Below are 20,169 nucleotides of genomic sequence, written 5' to 3'. Positions count from 1 at the left end.
TCTATCAATTGGCTGAAATTGATCAGTAAATTCAAAAGACGTAAGAACAAACTGATATATGGCCACATGCCTGGACTTTTAAAACATAAATGCTGTGTGTAAGCTTTATTTTCTTAAGAAATCAGGATAAAATTTACAAGTTTTTACAGATAATAACACTTTTTGACAAATATAGTATGCTGATGTCAGTGGTGCTGTACTTTCTGAAATGTCCTATTAACTCACTCATCCTGCCATCCAGAATACCTTTTAGTATTGCCCCTGAAAACTGAAACTGAATTCGTGTGCTATAAAGAGTGCTAGTCTGGATAAATAAGGGTCAATACTGAGTAAGCAGAACACTTTAAGGAGCCCCAAGGCCCTCCAGGGCTTTGTAAGGTAAAAAAAAAATACTTTACACTGACATTGAGTTGAAGATGACCCAAAAAATGCACGGTCTCTGCATGTATTTTTGCACCTTCAAAAAAGCAGGTTCCAAAGAATTTTTGTGGGTACTCCATACAATAGAATTGAAACCTCAAAATATCCGCAAGTTATTTGTATTATTATTAAATGTATGCAACTTTTCATTGTCACTCTGCCAACTTCAAGATGAAGTCAGGTTTTCTATTATCTTCTTAAACAGTTCCTGTAGCAGCAAATATGTCATAAAGACGAAAAACTACCAAAAGTTTTCTTGTAATCTATGTAAATAAATGAAAAAGTTTGAAAACTCACCAATGCACCTTTATCTCCAGACTGACCCTCTTTGCCAGGATGACCCTGATTTAAGAGAAATGTATCTGATTTGAAAAGCAATCATTTTTAAGGAGTGACATTTTATTATAAAAACACAATTATTTAAACATTTGAATTTCAGGTCATTAATCACATTTCTTCTGTATTAGAACAGACACAATTTTGAAGAAAGGCTTTGCTTTCAATACCAATTTAATTTACATAACAAAGGAAAAGCTGGACAATAGTTACATTCATGTTAATATTTTCAGGAATATGCTGACCACTCCTTCTGTTTAGTTAATGTTTCAGCAGCAGGAGGCTTTTAATGCAAGAGGCTCTCAACTTTGATTTTGAAACAAGGGTGATTTATATTTTAGCATGAAGACATTCCTAAAAATATTTTTAAAATTACAGAATTTATCCAAAGATTCAATAGAAGGCTGATTTAGTTTCAACGTTCTATGTCTTTGCTCTAAACGGTGACTTGCTTTTTAAGCAAAACAAATTTGCTCTGTATCACTGACGTTAATACTACAGCACTCAAAACATTAGCCAATCCATTGTTTCACCCTAAAATGTTGCAAAATTTAAAGGCAATTTAATGAAACTAAAGATTAACAGATAATTGTGACTAGGCTGAGGGAGGACAAGGAGCTGTGAGAGGACAGAGCTGGGACACTGTTCCAAATTGACCAGGAGAATATTCCATACCATATGATGTCATACTCAGTAATAAAAGCTCAGGGAAAGGAGGAGGAAGGAGGACATTCATAACCTACTTCCCAGCAAGTGTCTGGCCATCTGCCTGCAGATGGAAGTAGTGAATGAATCCCTTATTTTACTTTGCTTGTGTGCATAGTTTTGTTCCACTTATTAAGCTGTTGTTACCCCAACCCAGGAGTTTTCTTGCTTTTGACCTCGTGATTCTCTCCCCTACCCTACTGTGGGATGAGTCAGCCAGTGAGTAGGTGGATGCTTGGCTGCTTCCTGGGATCAACCCACCACAGCAGGGGTGTGTATCAGGTACAGACCTGATTATCTCTTACAGCATTTCCCCCCTCCTTTTAAGGTTTAATAAGATGCAGATGATAAATAATGCTTGTGTTTGGAAATTAACATTATTTGCAGTATACAGGAAAGGATAAGGGGAAACATTGTTTAGACAATGATTCAAGATACAGACACTCAGCTGGAGTATCATTGCACACTTAACATTCTCCATTAAAATGGTATTTTGGCAGGTAAAAGGGTAGGTTTTGAGAGCCCTGGGAGCAGTTCTGTATTTGCAATATATTTGCAGTGGCCTTGTTAAACCTTGCTGAAAGTCATGTGTAAGAAATGCAGATTTCACCTAAAAGAAAAATTGTAAAGGGCAATTGCATGGGGAGGATTGCAAGGTCTCAGAAATAACATTGTCTAATGGCTCTTAGTGCTATAAAAAATTATATTTTTGCTGCAAGAAAACAAGTGGATGAGCATGCCATGATGGCCAGTGATTCCATTGAGCTGAATGCCTAAGCTATGCTGCTCAGGTGGTTACACTCTTGTTCACATGAGTGAATGCATCCTCAGAGTGAAGCTGAATTCCTTGGCAATCACAAAGTGTGGCTTAGATGTGTCCCAGTCTAGACAATGCAAGAAGCATCCCAAACACATGATATGCACCTTAGGCCAGGAAGCTGAGAAAGATGTAGTCTATTGCATGTTTCCTCAGAGAACAAGTGGTGAACATTTTTACAGGTGATTTGCCCTGCCCGACTGACATGGCAGCATACAGTGGAACAGTATCTGGCCCTTTGTGTGTTAGTAGATTATTTACGTATCCCTGAAGATGATGCGGATGCCTTTCATCATCTGGGACCACATTTTAAAAGCCCACAGATGTTTTTAGCAGCTGCTTCAAAAATGTAATTCTCCTAGTTTTAACAGCTCAAATGATATAGGGGTTTTAGATGGATTTTATAATGCTGTTGCCAACTAGGACTACCACTGCTTTTCCCCTCCATTTTGTTTTTGTAACACAGGTATCCAGAAGTATTTATCCCTTGGTAAAAGTAGTTAAACATTCAAAGGATTAAGTATTAATTTACTTACAGGAGGCCCATCAGAACCAGGAAGGCCAGGCAGGCCAGGCTTGCCTTGCGGTCCCTAAACGCAGTAACAGACACACATCTTAAAAACAATAGCAAACATATCCAACACATGTGACCCTAAGAGCTAAGGTTATAAGGTGCATTCACACCTAAATCCCTTGATATGGATATCAGGGATAAACCAAAAATAAAACTAAAGCCAGAATGACACTTTCATACCATATATAAGTGCAAGGTCAATTCTTACAATTTTTAGCCTACAAAAATGACCCATAATTTTCAATGAGATGCTTGCCTGAGAACAGGCTTCAGGAATTACACTATGAACACAGACACACATAACACAAAGTGGGAAAGAGTTCTCCAGTGTACAAAATTAAGTATTTTTTAGAATTTCGGGAATAAAAGGATTTACCAATGAAAGTTATCAACAAGTTCAAGAGGCAAAGAGTGCAGGGTACAGAACTTCAGTGCTCATAGCTGAAAGGCATGGTAAGCCTTTGTGAAAGCCTAGGAAATGCAGATATTGTGGAACTTGCCCATTTTGCTAGAAAAATACTTAAGCACTGTCAGGTAAAAAGGTATTAATTTCTCCAAAATAATATAGTAAACAGTGAAGAGGAGAAAAATCAAAGAATGAATTGAGCAGGAATTCAGCAAAAAGAGGAGAAAAGTAAAACTAGAATAAAATTCAATAGTGACATTTTTTAAATGAATAGAAGAAGTGTTTCAAGCCACAAGAACACACGCAAACAGATGAGGAAAAAGCCACCAAAGGACACTACAGTACAGTATGCCAGTTACACTGCAGAGTTGCATCATCATATAATCCTTGAGAAAAGAATAGAATCAGACTTGAATACGTAAAACTTTGTTACAAAAAATGGATTAATAAAAAATAATTTTTGCAGCTTGCTGTGAAATTAACATACAAGTACACATTGTTTAATGTTGTAGATGGGATTCTGAAGCTAATAACAGAAAATTAATGCGAAATAAGGGGAGGAAGTTATGCTTGTGAAAAAGTGTATATGAGAGGAAAGCCATTGGTTATTCATTGGTTATTCATTTACTTGATGATTTCAGGAAGATCTAATATTTAAATTTAGGTTACCGTTCCATAAAATATAGCAAAGCCCTCGAGCTCATAAACAAGGTTGTTGCACAGAACTGACTGTGAAATAACAAAATAATGCTGTATCTTACTTTTTCACCAGGAGGCCCAATAGGACCTTGAGGACCAGGAAGCCCCTGTTAGAAAGAAACTAGTGTGAGAAACCAGGGAGAACAATATACATACATTCACCCTACTACAGGTCCCTCATTAATCTGTTTAAACACACTGGCAAATATAAGTGGCTTTTTTTCCCCCCCTTACAAGCTAGATCAGGAGTTTTGTGTGAGCCTTTTGCACAAGCCACTGTTCTGGCAGTGGGTCTGTAACAAGATCCTATTCAGAACCCTCCTCCAGGTGTGGCCATTCCTGCTGCATTCCAGGAACACTGAATGAGTCATTTTTCTCCTGAATGAAAAATCCCTCTTAAAACTTACTTGAAAACTCTGCTCCCACTGCCCTCGGCACATTTGCAGCATTATTTATAAAATCCTTGAAGCTTTATCGGTTCTGCACATGAAAAGCTAACCTTTTAGTAATTTCCATTTATTAAACATTTGCTGCACATTACATCGTATTTCTTGAGAGTTATTTTACACTTACTTGTGGGCCTGGAATTCCTTGCTGACCAGGAGGTCCTGGTTCCCCTTGAGGACCCTACCATGCAAAAAAATAGCAGGGCATTAGGTTTGCATTTCTGCACTACAGATCTTCATTGTCAGGACTGAAAGGAGTACAAACTCATCTTTGTTCCTCCCTCTTTAGTCTACCAGCAACTTTCTCTCCAGTTTGAAATTTTTCATGCTAATGAATATCATGACCTTTTCTTTAATAGAGAATAACAGCCCACACTTAGGACCTAAGCACTGGAGTCCATGGTGCTCAAGGAGTCTGAGAGAAAGCATGGTTAGGCCTTTTGGCTGAAAACTAAGTAACAGAAGCCTTGTCTTTTCCATATAAAATCATAATGAATCTGAATAGTTTGACAGAATAGTTTAAATAAATAGGAGAGATGGCATAGTGGCAGGGATGAGAGAATGTGAAAAGCATTCTTAGAATCTTTCTAATTCCCAGTTTACTTACTCACCATGTTTCCCTTTGGGCCTGAAGGTCCATCAATACCTGCAATGCCCTACAACAAACAATATAACAAGAGCAATTTTCAGTGGACTTCCATTTTTTTCTTTTGAAAACTGCAAATACAGGACAGGTCATACGTACAGGTTGTCCAGGGGGCCCAGGTGTTCCTCTGGGGCCCAGTAATCCCCGTGGACCCTGTAAGAAAAGAAACCCTTATTGACATCTGCATGATTTTTTCTGAACAGAAATGCCTGGGAGCAGGACTGGCCAAGGAATGGAATAAGGAGTAGGAAGGATGAAGGGAAGGCAGCATGGGTGTTTAGCAAGAAAGAGAAAAATTTACTGATAACAGATTTTCCTCAAGGATACTGTATGTTTGAACAGGATGTCAGTGGAAGGGCAGCTTTGATTTAGCCTCTGTACGGTCACCTCAGAGAAAGGAGGGAGATTGCTTTTTATATTTCCTGGTGCAGAACATTGGCACAGCATCTTCTGCTAAAATTTCAGCTGTGTCTTGGCCTGAAGGTCTGACCTGAACAGTAACATACATATTTATATTCCTGTCTTTTGAAAACATGATGGTGTGTCGTACTCTATACTGATATTCTAAGTAAAAAATAGTGCTTTTATCTGGAGTAAGGATCCAGTAAGTAATTAAAAATTGCTAGTAATTTTATTACAATAAATACAAGACATTCTGGAAACAAAAATCAGATTTCTTCCTCTTATCCCAAAAAACTTTCACAAAAGACCAATGGCTATTCTCATAAATAAGGTGTATGAGATTTTGGTCTATAATATAATCTCTTGGTTTTATACTATGTGAATGAGTACTAGTTTTCATCATTGTGTCATCATTCACGTCATACTGCTGAAGTGGGCAGAACTGAGTCTCTAGTCTCCTCATGTATGATATAGTCACAAATCACTGACACTGACTAGCGACTTCTTTGTACTTTGTGAGCAGGCAGCAGTAGATCAGACATTTAGGGTAAAATTCCCCTTTCTGAGGCTTGATTTCTTGCCTGCAATGCAGAATTCTGTTCTGCAGTGACAGCACCTGCAGAATTCCAACTGACAGGAGTGGAAATTCTGTATGTGAAACAAGTGTAAAATACACAATGAAGCACAGTAGTGTGAAAAAAGAGGAGAACCCAGGCCTTATTTTCTAATTAGCAGATGTTTAGATAACCCTGTAAAAGCAACAGGGGCTTGTTTGTATTCTGATGTATCAAGGACGGCAGTGACTGATTTTACATGATAGGATAAGAAACAGCATTTTTTTATTCTGGAAGTTGTATATACTTAGCTGGATATATCCTTGATTTAATTCTAATCCTGTAAGTGGTGTTTCAACCCTAAAAAAACTGTCCATTTGTTTGCTTTGCAGCCAGAAACAGTATTCTCTATATACAAACACATGAAATAATTTTTATACCTGGAATTCAGAACAGTTCAATAGAATGGAAAAATATCTGAATGTCACTTTTGTTTGGAACAGAAACAGAAGAATAAGAAAGAATTGCTTACAGCTTCACCTGGGAGACCTCTTGGTCCAACTTCCCCATCTTCTCCCTGTTTTTGTGCAAAAGGAAAACAAGTTTTATAAAAACCAAACATTTATCATGACCTTATTCCCATTATATGAGGATTCACTCTAGATTTTCCTGTGTGAACAGCAACTTACTCTTGATCCATCTTCACCAGGTAAGCCAGGAGGTCCCTGTGGGCCACGGTCTCCCTGTGGGATAAGGAAAGTCATTAAAATAACTGCTGGAAACTTTCTGCTGCTGGAAACAATAATGGATGGGAAGGGAAATGAAAACAAATATGTTAGCTGAAGTTTGATGTGTCAAAACATGTCTCCACACAGTGATACAAATCTGTAAGTTATAGTACTCAGTAAAATCTTTCATTACCTTAGTATAAGAACAGATGAGCATTTTTGAAATAATGAATGTGTTCGCACAATTTCACTCTGTAACAAGAGCTGGACTTGGTGATCCTTGTGAGTCCCTTCCAATTCAGAATGTTCTGTGATTCTCTGATTCTGTGATTTTTGGCCCCAGAACATATGCAAGATACTGCTACAAAAGGTAGTGTTACCCACATTTTCCTTTGTCTCATCACCACCTTCCCTCTCCCCTACAGTCCTGCCAGTAAAGTAAGACGTGTATGTGGGGCAGAAGTTAAACCACTTGCAGGGCCCAGGAATATACAGAGATTTACTAACCACCTTTCAGAACCATGCACCCTGGCACCAGCTACTGACAGCCTAGGGACTGGTTTGTCTGAGGCTTTGGAAGGCAGCCAGACTTCCACACTTCCCCTCAGAGGCTGGGGCTTTTCAAGTCTATATATGCAAAGCGGCAGTAGATTCTGGACCATACTTTTAGGATTTATTTTTCTTTCCCAGTTCCTGAAGAGAACTAGTGTGCTACAGAGCTCAAACACCACTGACTGACCTCCTTCTGGGCAGCAGGCTTTGAGACTGTGACTTCCTTCTGGCATTGGACAACACCCAAGTATTCATGCTGTTTGCCTTAATTTTATCAGTGCCTCCAAGGAGCCTGACCACTGCTGTGGATTCTGGTAGAGATATATGGAGTCACTGTTCAGTGGCTCTGCTCTTTACACTTCCAAACTTTCCTAGGGAATTTTAGGTAACCCTCATATACCCAGACCACATGCCCCAACACTAGGGATGTTAGGATTTTATTCTACTGCCTTTCTGTCCTCCCCCACCATGGAAGAGAAAGTGAAATTTTATGAACTTCTCTTAATACCTTCAAGATGAATAAATATAGAAGTTTCTGTATTTTGCTAGGTTCTGCAACTATTCAATGTTATCTCCAGGTAGAGAATGTGTTTTTCTATGTGCTAAATGACACTTCTGAAAGATGACATGAGATGCATGGTCTGTCCTCTGGCTTCCAATCAATATCCAGGTGAAGACTGACTTAGGCTTTCAAATACTGAAATAGTTCATCCCCTTAAGGGCTACCTTTCTCTCATTGCAGTCACATGGTACTTAGCTATAGATTAGGAGTATGCATTCAGTGTTCTGGTAGTGCCATTCAGTAAGAACAAAACTTCCTATCATTATCAGCATTCTCAGTTTTTCAGTTCTCTATTTCTTCCCTTCAAGTGCTCACTTAAAGCCTGAATTTCTTTTTCCTTAGACCTATTTTAAAAGTATATACTGTCTTGCTTATATACTGAAGAAGAGTTGTGCATCTAGTAAATCTAAATAAGAAAAGTTCAAAGTCACAGATAATGAGGTTGAAAGAAATATGACATCATGTGATGTGATCTGCTCTACACTGGAAGTCTGAGAATCTCATTCAGTAACTCCTGTCTGAAACTTGTGTTTGACAGAGACATAACCTAAGAGAGACATTCAGTTTGCAACTCATATGTCCAATATGACTAATTCTAAAACTAGTCCTGAAACTTCTACTCTAAAGTTATGGGTTTTCAACACCGATTCTTTTACAGCTGAAATATAACTTCAACAGAAGTATTTCACTGGTCTTGCAGTGTTTATTGTTGCAAGCCAAAGAGAACTGAACATTTGCATTATATGTTGTCACTATATAAGACTCCAAAGCTGTAACCATGTTATCTGTCTTTGAGCTGGGCTGCTTTCACAAGGACCATAGTGCATACTTTTTACAGAAGATTTCCATAGAAACACAAGAATGTAGTGATTTTTAAATAGTGGGATGAAAGAAATTATGAAAATAAGTCATTATTTTCATTAATATTTTGCAAATTTAAACCCAAACTTATTTTTCTGATTTTTGGGGTAGGGAGAGGAGGTGTGTGTTTTCTTTTTTTTTTTTGGGGTGGGGGGGAATACGGAACAAATTGAATATTAAAAAAAAAATATATTTATTTCTTTATGACTTGGAAAGTGCCACAGACAAGTCTAGTATTCCAGGCTGGAAAGCACACACACACTGCCTGACTCAGGCCAAATTTCTGCTCAGCCCTCCAAGTGCAGGTGGCAAGTGCCTAATGCCGAGCCCCCTCTGCTGTTGGCCTGCTGAGCACGCTGGGCTTCCATTATGGGATGCACTGACTGCTTTACACTCTTTTCCTAAAAAGGGATGATGAAAGAGGAGTAACAAAATTCTTTATGACAGCAGAAGTTCTTTCCCCGTTGCAAACAGAACTCAAAAGAGTATCCTTAGATGCTATTTAAAAGAACTACATTAGGGTCCAGTAGCCAAGACAGTTGAGCTTTTCTAGGAAGTTCAGCTGTGTTTACCCACTGAGGGTGAGGTCCTTGGTCACTGAGGTTTCGCAAATATGGAAATGGTTTTGCTGACATTTCCATTCACTGTTTCTTTTATGGTGCATTGCACTCACCAGGACAACAGTAAAGGAGGGACATTCAGCAGGTTGCTAGCACCTACATTAGGGGTATAGTCTGAAGCAGAAATCCCTGGTTGTGATTATTTCTGCACTTTGTAGGGAAAGGTGAAGTCTCATTCCATAGATTTGTATGACAAAAAGAACAAGTACTTTAGTAATTTTAAATATTACTAAAAATTTTCCTAACGTACCTGAGCTGACTGTGACCTTTCTTTAAGCTGCAGTTGTTGGAATAAGCCCCCACTAAACAATTCAGTTTGCAATTGAAATATTCATAGCCATTTTTTAGCAAGCTTCTAAGGAAGTTAAAATTTGGCATGCTCCTGATACAGAAACTTCCTGCTAATTTCCTTTCCCTATTACTCATTCCTTTAGAGCAATGACTTGAAGTCCAACAGGCAAATTCCTGAACTAAGACAAATTAGAACAAAACCTAACTGAAGATGTGATCGAAATTCTGCAAATACATTTAAATTATAAATATGTATATTTCTTGTCTATTGATTGATATTACCAAAAATTTTACAAGGAATATATTGCCTGATAGTACAGATATTATTTGTAGTGTGAAAAGCTGACATTCTGTTTTAACTTTCGCCTCAGTCCTTAGTGCTCTTCCTAATGAATAACGTATTATTTCTGGGACAGTATTAGTTTAGTGTTGTATAAATGTACATATTTTTCTTCTTACCCGGTTACCTTTGTCACCAGGGAGGCCAGGAAGGCCATCAAATCCTCTGTCACCCTAGGAAAGAAATCACAGAATAAGTAAATGAGTGTTACATTGTCTGAATAAATAGTGCCTTCCCCCTAAAAGTTAATTTCTACCCTTGGTTATATGTAGAATTTTGTTACTGAATGAAACAACATGGGGGTGAGCATATAGATCAAACTCACAAAATTTGATTCTACAAATTGTAGCAAGAGAAGATGACACAGCTTTTTCACTATGCTGTAGTTATGGTATTTATAAAAAGAATTTTCACATTGAAATGAAAAGCTTGAGTCTAGCTGCACTTTGAAGCTGCAGAACTGACTACTTTTACTGATACTCTGTAAGTAGAAACTGACTCAGAGAGAGGGAAATCATGCCCCAAGCATCAAGTTTCTTCAAGGTCACACTACTAGGAATTACCATTAATTACCATATTTTAAATGGATGATTCATTCTCAGCTCTTGCATCTGACCCAGCTATCTGAAACCTCAGTATTTTCACTTGAGAGAAGAATTTTGGATTCACCTGGACAAAACTGTGGTACCTACATAAAATCTGTCCAGCCTGTTCCAAGACTGAAATAAAGCCTCAGGTCTCATTATAATTTACCTTTGCACCAGGTTCTCCTGGCATTCCTCTGGCACCATCAGCTCCAGGACGTCCCTGCAAAAACCCAAAGGGCAAACATTTGAAAATGCCACGGAATCAGATAATACTTAAATACATTTAAATAAAAACTATTTACCCAGAGCAGAACCGATCTATATGCCACCTACCCTTTTGCCAGCTTTTCCACTTGGACCAGGGGCACCTTGGACACCACGAGGACCCTGAATTTAAAGAGGGTAATTCTTAGAATTACATTAATGTCAGCAAAAAGGTAGTTAAAACCTCAACTCAAGAACAAGGTAAGATTTTTTTCTATGCAAAGCTGAGTTTTTTTCCCTAGGACGTGGATTTGTGTTCCCAGATTCCCATTAGTTTTAAAAGTACATGGGCATCCAAACTGGCCTTAGCACTACCAATTTTAGCACCAGTTTCTATGAGATGGCACTATACATGGCATAAGCCATCCTTTTAACATGTAATTTTCTTACATTCTTTTCATGGCTTTAAAGATCTCAGTCCTCTAGTTTGAAAAACCTTCTTCCTCTCATGCCAAAATTATTTTAGTCCCATTATAATTATTTAATGAAAAAAAAAGAGTGCTTATTTCAGATCCCTAACTTATACACAAACATGAGTAAAGAGTGCTAGTAAAGAGCTCACATGCTGTCTCAGCTTTACACAACACGGGTTTAACTAGAGAGAGACCAAATTACCCCAGATGGAAAAAACATTCCAGTTTCCAAACATATGTAACGTTCACTGAAGACTGTATGGGTGTGATTGTGGAAATTTTCTCATTCCCCATCCAAATGCATTTTCAGGTGAAAAAAAGCAATAGTAAGGACAAGCCATCCAAAAATATTGTGTAGGAAAAGAAAAAACATTAAAAATGTAAGTAAGCAAACTGAAAGACTGACCAGCTGTTCAGCATGCTTTTTTCTTTTCTTTTTTTATTGTTTTATTTTTCTCCTGTAAGTATCCATGTACAGTTTTAAGACAGGCACTTAGTCATGTATCAAATCCATGATACTACTTGAGATATGGCAAAATCGTTGTTCTGGATACTTCTTTCATGATTTCTTCCACAATCTCCTTATTGCTTTTAGGTTTAAGCTGAAAGATTTCCATGTGTTTCAGTGCTCTTTGACATCACTGCGGAGAAGTCTATATAATAGTAAGCTGAGAAGCAAAGCATGCACTGATTCCTAAAGACTTATTCCTGCTATGTCACATCTTTCTTGAAAATAGCCTGTTTAAATACCAACTAAATTCAACCTCCCTCACCTAATGAGATCTGATAAGTTCAGAGCCCAAGGTCATCCAGTTGCAGACTAACATAAGATTATTGCACAGAAAAAAGAGCCTGAAGTGACAATTTTAAAACAGGTTTTCAAGTGAGGACACTCTGCATGTGATAATTGTTCTTCGTTATATAAATACTGTTACTTTCATATTTCAGAATGAACAATCAAACTATTGATTTTAACTATGATTTTAATATTGATCAAGCAATTGAATTTATAAGATAGTATCATGAAGGATATTTTTCTTCAATTGCATGCAGGAAGCATATAATTGATTGATTTCTTCTAATTGATATGAATACATTTTCTTAAAGATAAAACATGCTCAGACATAACAGGGAATATTATTGTACCTGGGGACCTGGTTCACCACTTTCACCCTTAGCACCTGCTGCTCCAGGTCCACCCTTGATGAAAAAAAAACAACATATATTGTTCAAGTAAACAAAAGCTTCTTTAAATTAGTTACTTTCTATTTCCATACATGAATTACAGGGAGAAATAACAAATAATCCTCTATTCATCAGAAGGTGCGAAATCACCATTTGTATCTACAGATACACCTTGATGGATCAGTGTCTAAACACTGGGCAGAAATACTTCTCTTACCAAACTCCCATGGATTTGAATGCGAACAAAGGTAACTCTTTGTTCTATATTAGTATTTGAGAGCTAAGTATGAGCACATAAGTAGTGCAATCAGAAGTGCATCAATTGCAGGGAATAAAACAGGGATGAAGGCCTGTCTTATTTACCTTTATTTCTGTGTTTTATAGAAAATAACAGTCTCAGAGTTCAATCCGAAGATCACTACAGTCAATGAAAAATACCCTGTCTAATCTTGTAATGAACCTCAGTGATGTTTTAATTAAGTCCTTTGTGCATCTGGCCCACAAGAAGTGGCGAATCTATTTAACTACATCTCTGTATTATTATGAAATGAAGACATAGATTTTAAGAGTAAATTTTAATCATAAACAGACCTAAACCAGATATTCATCCATACTGTGCATGGAATCAGGGGCAGAACTAGTGAAAGTAAGTTAGTGGTCTCACAAAGACAGACAAAATAAGCCAAAAAAGTCTTGGCATGGACACACAGAATACAGTCCCAGGGAAAGATGATACAGGAGTTTGTTACTGTGTGGTTTTGACCTTTGAAGCAGGTTGTGACCCAATGTATGTATTTAATATGAAACAAATGTTGAAGACCTTTGAAAATGGATAATCCTTCTGTGACAACATTGGAAGAAAGAAGTAATCTAATGGCTTGGTTTAGTGCTGAGTCTCACATCTTGGAGTGGAAAGATCCCCACTGACCTTGCAGGTATTGATTCAAGTCCTAAGCAAACTGAAAATCAGATCCCAAACTGGTACTGGCAATGGAGAGAAGATTGATTTTGGTAGGTGGTGACTTTCTCTTGGGGTTTCTCTGATGTAAGCTCTCCTTTAATTAATATAATTGATTACATTTAATATCTGTAGGCAGACATTTATTTTTTGTGCTATGTTAACTAAGAATGTGAACCCCAGACTAACCTAATGCTAGACTGGGGCTTTGACACTGCTATGTTTGAGTTTTAGTAACTAATATGTTACTAATGTATCTTATTGGCTACTAATTAATAAAATAAAATTTAAAAAAATTTAAAATTAACATAAAGAGTTTTTAAACTCTTAAAAAAAATAAAATTCATATAAAGAGCAAAAGCTCCAACTTTTTCATTCTTAAAAGAAGCTGCTCAGAAAAACAATTTACAGACCAAGAAACTTGCTTTTGGAACTGTAGGTGAAAAATGTTTCTAGATCAAAGAGTTGGATTTCTAGAGCCTCCTGGTGGTTTAGAAGCAAAACAACTATTAATATTATTAATTTGTGGAACTTTGCATACAGGATTACATGAAGGCTTTTAAAACACAAAAGCACGAGTACGAAGCCAGGTTGTACCTCTGCTAAAGGTATACAACCCACTGTCAGTATGGTACCAGCCTTTACAAAACACTCTCTGCTTACAGCAGTTCCACAGTTTTGTCTGTATAGACTCAATGTTATCCTGCAGGTCACTTGAATTAAATACACTGCTGAAAATAGTGTGTGAGTTTGTTAAATAAACCAAATATATCTGGCTCTTTGTAAGTATTGCATACCTAATTGTGATGAATCAGGAGTCTGTGAGCCAGATTCTCTGCTTGGTAGCAACTATTTACTTTGAAAGAATTACTCTAGAAAAGAATTGCTCTTGTATGGATCTGCTTAAAAATACAAGTGTACACACTCCGTATAAATACTAAGATATTTTAGCATCCACACGGCCATTTGCAGATCATTTGGTGTTAGCAGTTGAGTCAAATTCAGGAGTGAAATAAAAAAATAGAATTCTTTTAGAAATCTGTGGCTCTTAATTGCTTATAGGAATGCCTCTTAAAAACTTTTCAGATTCAGCTTAAATACTGAGCGAAGGTGATTCTGCACATCCTTGCTTTAGAATCTTTCTTTAGAGTTTCCTATTTACTACAAGAAATTGTATTAGTAGTATTACAGAGATGATTGACTGTAGAGGCATATTTAATTATTTATGTAAAACTATTCACTAATTTTGTAAGTCCACCAGTATACTCTATCCAAACACCACAAAATCTACAATAAAAGCTCATTTAGTATTTAGGTTACATTGCAGACCTTGAATAAGAATACAAACTATAGCTTTAATTATACAATATTAATTTCAAATAATACAAAATAAGTATAAATACAGATATGTAGGCAGAGCCAGAATGAGATCCATGGGCTACATTAACATGTTCTTAAACGTGTGCCCCTGTTTTGTCTACATACCACAGGACCTGGTCTTCCAGTGAGTCCCATAGGACCAGGTGGACCTCTCATAGCAATCTGAGGAAACAAACAAGCAGAACAAGAGGTGTCAAGAAAAAGCTGCCAGCCAGCATACATATTCTATACTAACATACTTTATGAATGTGTTAGCAAATACCCCACATCTTTGACTTCACATCCTGCAGAACTGAAAACAAATTAGGTTTTGGCTCCTTGTGCTCACCCTAGCTTGCTGAAGAATAGCTTGTGCTTGAGCTTCCTGCGCGGAGATTGTTGGGCCCTTCTCACCATCTCCACCAAAGCGGAACTGCAAGTATCAAAACAAGGAAAGGATTTAGAATTTATCAAATCTAAATCATACTTCTTACTTGCTGCAACAGTGCAAACCACTTCAAAGACACAAGGTCAGAGTCTTTAGTTCATTCCACTAACTTCAGAAGATGGCTGCATGGAGGCCACTGGATCCAGCACAAGTATTAAGTAATTGGTGATAGTTTAGAACTGAAGTCTAAATTTAATCCCTTATGAGCAAATATTTTCCTGATTTCATAGAATTTTGATTTCCATTTGTTCGCTTGTTTATTTAAAAAGGAGGCCAAAAATACACTTTGATTGCCTGAAAAATTTCAATAAAAATATGTACCAAAATTCATTAATTCTCTATACATTGGTAGCTACCCACATTAAAAAAGCAATTTAATTCAAGGCAGACGCAAATTTGAAAAATGTTTGATATCTAAAATAAAACAGTTTTCTGTAATTTCTGACAATTTTAAAATAAATTACAAAATAAAAATTTAAGTGCTCATTCCTGTGCTCCTGGACTGTTATTGCTCATGAAGCTGCTGGCAAAGGCTTTGCAATGCTGCAGAAATGCTAGGCTGCAACAAGAAACGCAGCTTTGCAAAGGTATGGCATTGGCACTCTGGGTGTCAGGGCCATGAATCTTGCACTGCCCACAGCAGTTTGTCCAGTTTGCTCATGCCCAGAGTTGACATGGATCTTTTGCATCTATACACACAGTTAGGAATAATTAATTCCAAGCACACAGCTCTCTTCGTATCCCAGTGCTACAAGATACTTTAACAGCTTTGGGCTTGTTCCTCCACCTGCTAAAACAGATGGTGTTTTGCTTTGACTCCAGTGGGAGCAGAGCTGGCTATGTGCATATATTTCTATTCAAAGGATGCACTGACTCTTCAAAGAGGACACTGAAGTCCAATTTTAAGCATAGAATACTTAAAAATCTCCATGTCAATGAGACTTGAAAGCGCACAAGCCTGTTGGGAGCACGGGCCCTCTGTACAACAGTAAACTCGTTGTTTAGGACATATAGTAGCAAAATATAGTTACTGTTAAAAATATAAGGTGGTTTTCAGTGTCTGTCATTCATTAATGTAGGTTCCAATCTGGCAGCCATGCAGGAGCTAAAGCATATGGGTTTTTTTAGGAAAAAAGAAGGCACCATATAAATGAATTTCAAATGCTTACACCATAAAAGAAATGTTATATCATTCTCTCATTCCACAGACAAAATTGGATGAAAAAAGAAAATACCTATACATTTCTTGAAGGACACTTGCACTTTTCATAGGCTGCTTACCCTGTAACCATAACTTACCGGCAACATTAACATGGTACCTGGGGGACCTGCTAAACCATCAGCACCAGGAAGACCAGGGCGACCAGGTGGACCCTAAGAGAAAAAAGACGTGAGAGAAAAAAGATGAGAACAAAAAGATAGTTATGTAAGATAAACCTTTTGAGTCACTTACATAAATTTACACTCACAGAATAGCTTGGAAAAGACCTTAAAGATCTAGTTTCAACCTCCCTGCCCTGGGCAGGGACACCCTTCACTAGAGCAGGTAGCTCAAAGCCCCATCCAACCCTGCCTTGAACACTTCCAGGGATGGTGCAGCCATCTGGGCAGCCTGTTACAGGGCCTCACCACTGTCAGCATAAGGAATTTCTTCCCAATATCTAATCTAAACCTGCTCTCTTTCCATTTAAAAACCTTTAAAAACCCCCTAGTCCTATCACTATGGGCCCTTGTAAAAAGTCTCTCTCCACCTTTCTTACAGCCTTCCCCCCCAGCTCAGCCTGTCTTCATAGAAGAGGCACACAAGAGTGGCAGAGGGGCAGAACCATCTCCCTTGACTTGCTGGTCACGCTTCTTTCATGCAGCCAGGATACGGTTGGCTGCAAGTGTATGTTACTGGGTCATGTCAAGCTTCTTGTCCACCAACACCCCCAAGTCCTTCTCTGCAGGGCTGCTCTCAATCCATTCTCCTTCCAGCCTAATTGCTGCAATTATATATTTGTGTCATGTCTGGTCCATGACCAGCACATGACGTGCTCAGTTAAGAATTTCCTTATGATGAATTCAGTAAGCAGCCAGTTGCAACTCTAAGTACTGTTGGTAGTTATTCCATTACTGTGTGTTAAAATTCCCATTTTATAACTTCAAATTCTGGAATATTTAGTTAATCTACAGGACAGAAATATGAAAGAAGTGTGGATGCTGACTTACTAGCAAAATAAAGCATTGTTGGGATTTTAATATTATCTCATTATACAGTGAAGTGATAGCATCTTCTCAACATCATGTATATATAAATACAGCATGAACATTCTGGATTCATCAGTAAATTATCTCTCACAAAACACAGGAAAGTCTTTCAGTAGCATATTTTCCTCAAATAAGTATGTTTAGGCTGTTTTAAAATTGTGTTGGTGGTGGCAGTAAGAAAAGGCTTACAAGAATGTGAAGACTAAAACAACAGCCTAAATTTTAACTAGTTTCATGACTGGATAGGTTTGTCAAGCCATATATTATTTAATATGGCCAATAAATCCTTCCAAGACAATCTAAATATTGTCCATCACTTTCAATATTCCCACATGTTTTGATTCCGCAAAGCTTGTTTTTCTCTATATTTGTACATAACTGAGGCCATATTGATTTTTTAAAAATTCAATCAAATTCATATGAAATGTTTGTATCTATTACTTTAGTATATTTCAAAACACATCAAAACAGAAAAAGACAAAAAAATGAGAACATCTTCGTGTATTTACAGCACATATTTCTACCCCTAAAAAATGTTTGTCCAGATTCTCAGTTGATTTGCTTAGCTGAATGAATCAGCCTCAGTTCTACTGATGTTTCTAACTTATGTGGATCTATTTCAGATCAGGATCTAACTCACCCTTCTAGCAATTAGTGCAAGGTATCTCATGAATGCATGGGATAATCTGTTTGTTGACTTACCCTTTCACCAGGGTCACCTGGAGGACCAACAGGACCTTGTAGACCTGGGGGACCTGTAAGACCCTATAGAAAAAGAATGACATAATTATGCTGACTGCTTGCAGACTTCTGAACTATTTTTTCTCTGGAAAGTTATGATGAGCACATATTTGGATAAAATAATTTATTAGGCAGCATATTGGTTTTTTTACAAAGATTTATAGTCAACATTCAAAACTTTGATTTTCATGTGCCCTCAGCTTGTAGTATGCTGTCACTGAAAAGGCTAGAGATGGTTCTTTTCTATTCCCTTCTAAAACTGCTAAGTCTGATATACATTTGAGAACCATAATAAGACCAACATTGTGTTAACTCATAAATGGAAAAGCACAGTGGATACATCAAATGCAATAAAGGAAATTGTGATTAATCTACTTACAGCAGGTCCTCTTGGTCCTGGTGGTCCTTCAATGAGCATACCCTAGGGGTGGATGAAAGACAACATTAAATTCATTATTTTGTAGAAAAACATAAAAAATCTTTTTAGCTGAACTACTGAACATTTCTTAGTGTTTTGATAAACTTTTCCAGGAATCTTCTCTCTACAGTAACTAGAATGAGAATCTGAATTGTTGCATGACATTAACGGTGAGGAAGACTTCCTTGCCCTTGATGAAACCTGTAGTGACAGTATTACCTGTGCCTAAGCTGAAAGTTATCTGGGTAGATCTGTCCAAGGTGTAGTTACTAGATGGCCTGAAGATCAGATCAATGCTCTGTTTTCCTCTGCACAAGAAGATTCTCCTTTTTTAAGGAATATGTGGTTCGTCCTTCGTGTAACCGAAGGAGTAGCTGGAACAGACCGCTGTTGGTAATCACTTTATACCATCCACATTACAGGGACTGTTTCAGAGATCATGGACAATGTGGATGCTGTCATCCTATCATGAACAACAGTGTTTGATAATGATGCATTAACAGTGGGTAGATGTTATACAGTACTACAGAAAAACTTCCTGGCATTTGTACTTACAGGTTCAATCACAGCTGGTTCTCCCTTTTGGCCTTTTTCTCCATAAGCTCCATGCCCTGTCACCTGGCCAGTAAAAACAACGCCAAAAATGGAAATAAGTATAAGGTCTAAGGACCTGGTACAATAAAGAATTGCAGCAACCTGTAACTGAAAGCTAAAGCTGGAATTGGCCTGTGCTATAAAAAATACATCACAGGTACAAATCATATAAATCAAAAATATTTAATACATGAGAAATGGAAATGCAAAAACCGTAGGCACGCTTTCTCAATTATTGGATATTGTTAATTTGTACTTTTTGGATGAGATGTGCATCCCATGAGTGTGTATCCCATGCTTTACATTAGGACTTTGGTATTAGAATCTTAAACTTCCGTGTGCAAGTCACAACATTGTTTCTTTTCTTATTCGATTGGAAATCTTCTTGGCAGTTAACAATTATTCTCCATGGGTTTACGAATTTAGCAGCCTACAGTAAGATGGAAAGAAAGATCCTTTGGTCCAATATGGACAGTACCTTTCAAACTCCTAATTTCATTCACTAGACATCCACAACATGTAAAGCAATCTGAGAAGGGTCTGTGATTTCATGGCATAAATGAGAAGGGAGCTAAGTGCCACTGTGAACACTACAGAATATTTCATGGATAACCAATTATGCCTCCTCCCTACATGTATTAGCATCAACTGCCAAGTTCTTTGAGGACCAGCTCAACAGGAAGTTTTGGGTTCAGGATTAAGGTAGCAGAAGTACCTAAAACAGTATGTCAATAACACATACTAATGGAAGAAACAGATTCAAGTTTCAAACAAAGAAAAACAAACCTGATTTTTTTTTTCAAACCATGAGATATTGTATTTTTCTTCGGAAGTACCTCTCTTCATTGCTAACATATCCACTAGAAATTCAGTTCTGATCAGTTTAAAATTTGAAATGCTTTTTTTTTATTATTTCAGTAGAGTGATTCAACATTTACTCTAAAATAGCTGGGGATTAGTAAGAATAGTAAGAATAATGTTACAGTATTTCAG

General features: G+C 37.4%; 1 protein-coding gene across 4 annotated transcripts in view; it reads right to left on the bottom strand.

The window, feature by feature from the left end:
* COL11A1 (collagen type XI alpha 1 chain) overlaps positions 1 to 20,169 on the bottom strand; it is a 133,126-nt gene that overhangs the window by 61,603 nt on the left and 51,354 nt on the right. For all 4 annotated transcript variants that reach the window (XM_048312912.1, XM_048312913.1, XM_048312915.1 and 1 more), the window contains 18 exons: positions 19,138 to 19,200; positions 18,544 to 18,585; positions 18,126 to 18,188; positions 16,473 to 16,547; positions 15,075 to 15,158; positions 14,852 to 14,908; positions 12,370 to 12,423; positions 10,880 to 10,933; positions 10,713 to 10,766; positions 10,079 to 10,132; positions 6,695 to 6,748; positions 6,538 to 6,582; positions 5,149 to 5,202; positions 5,015 to 5,059; positions 4,531 to 4,584; positions 4,020 to 4,064; positions 2,815 to 2,868; positions 718 to 762 (listed from right to left, as the gene is read on the bottom strand). In XM_048312912.1, the coding sequence (XP_048168869.1) occupies positions 718 to 762; positions 2,815 to 2,868; positions 4,020 to 4,064; positions 4,531 to 4,584; positions 5,015 to 5,059; positions 5,149 to 5,202; positions 6,538 to 6,582; positions 6,695 to 6,748; positions 10,079 to 10,132; positions 10,713 to 10,766; positions 10,880 to 10,933; positions 12,370 to 12,423; positions 14,852 to 14,908; positions 15,075 to 15,158; positions 16,473 to 16,547; positions 18,126 to 18,188; positions 18,544 to 18,585; positions 19,138 to 19,200 (996 nt within the window). The remainder of the gene's footprint in view (positions 1 to 717; positions 763 to 2,814; positions 2,869 to 4,019; positions 4,065 to 4,530; positions 4,585 to 5,014; positions 5,060 to 5,148; positions 5,203 to 6,537; positions 6,583 to 6,694; positions 6,749 to 10,078; positions 10,133 to 10,712; positions 10,767 to 10,879; positions 10,934 to 12,369; positions 12,424 to 14,851; positions 14,909 to 15,074; positions 15,159 to 16,472; positions 16,548 to 18,125; positions 18,189 to 18,543; positions 18,586 to 19,137; positions 19,201 to 20,169) is intronic.

This window comes from Corvus hawaiiensis, chromosome 9, assembly GCF_020740725.1.
Source record: "Corvus hawaiiensis isolate bCorHaw1 chromosome 9, bCorHaw1.pri.cur, whole genome shotgun sequence".
Taxonomy (NCBI): domain Eukaryota; kingdom Metazoa; phylum Chordata; class Aves; order Passeriformes; family Corvidae; genus Corvus; species Corvus hawaiiensis.
This window is presented reverse-complemented; position numbering and strand designations above follow the sequence as displayed.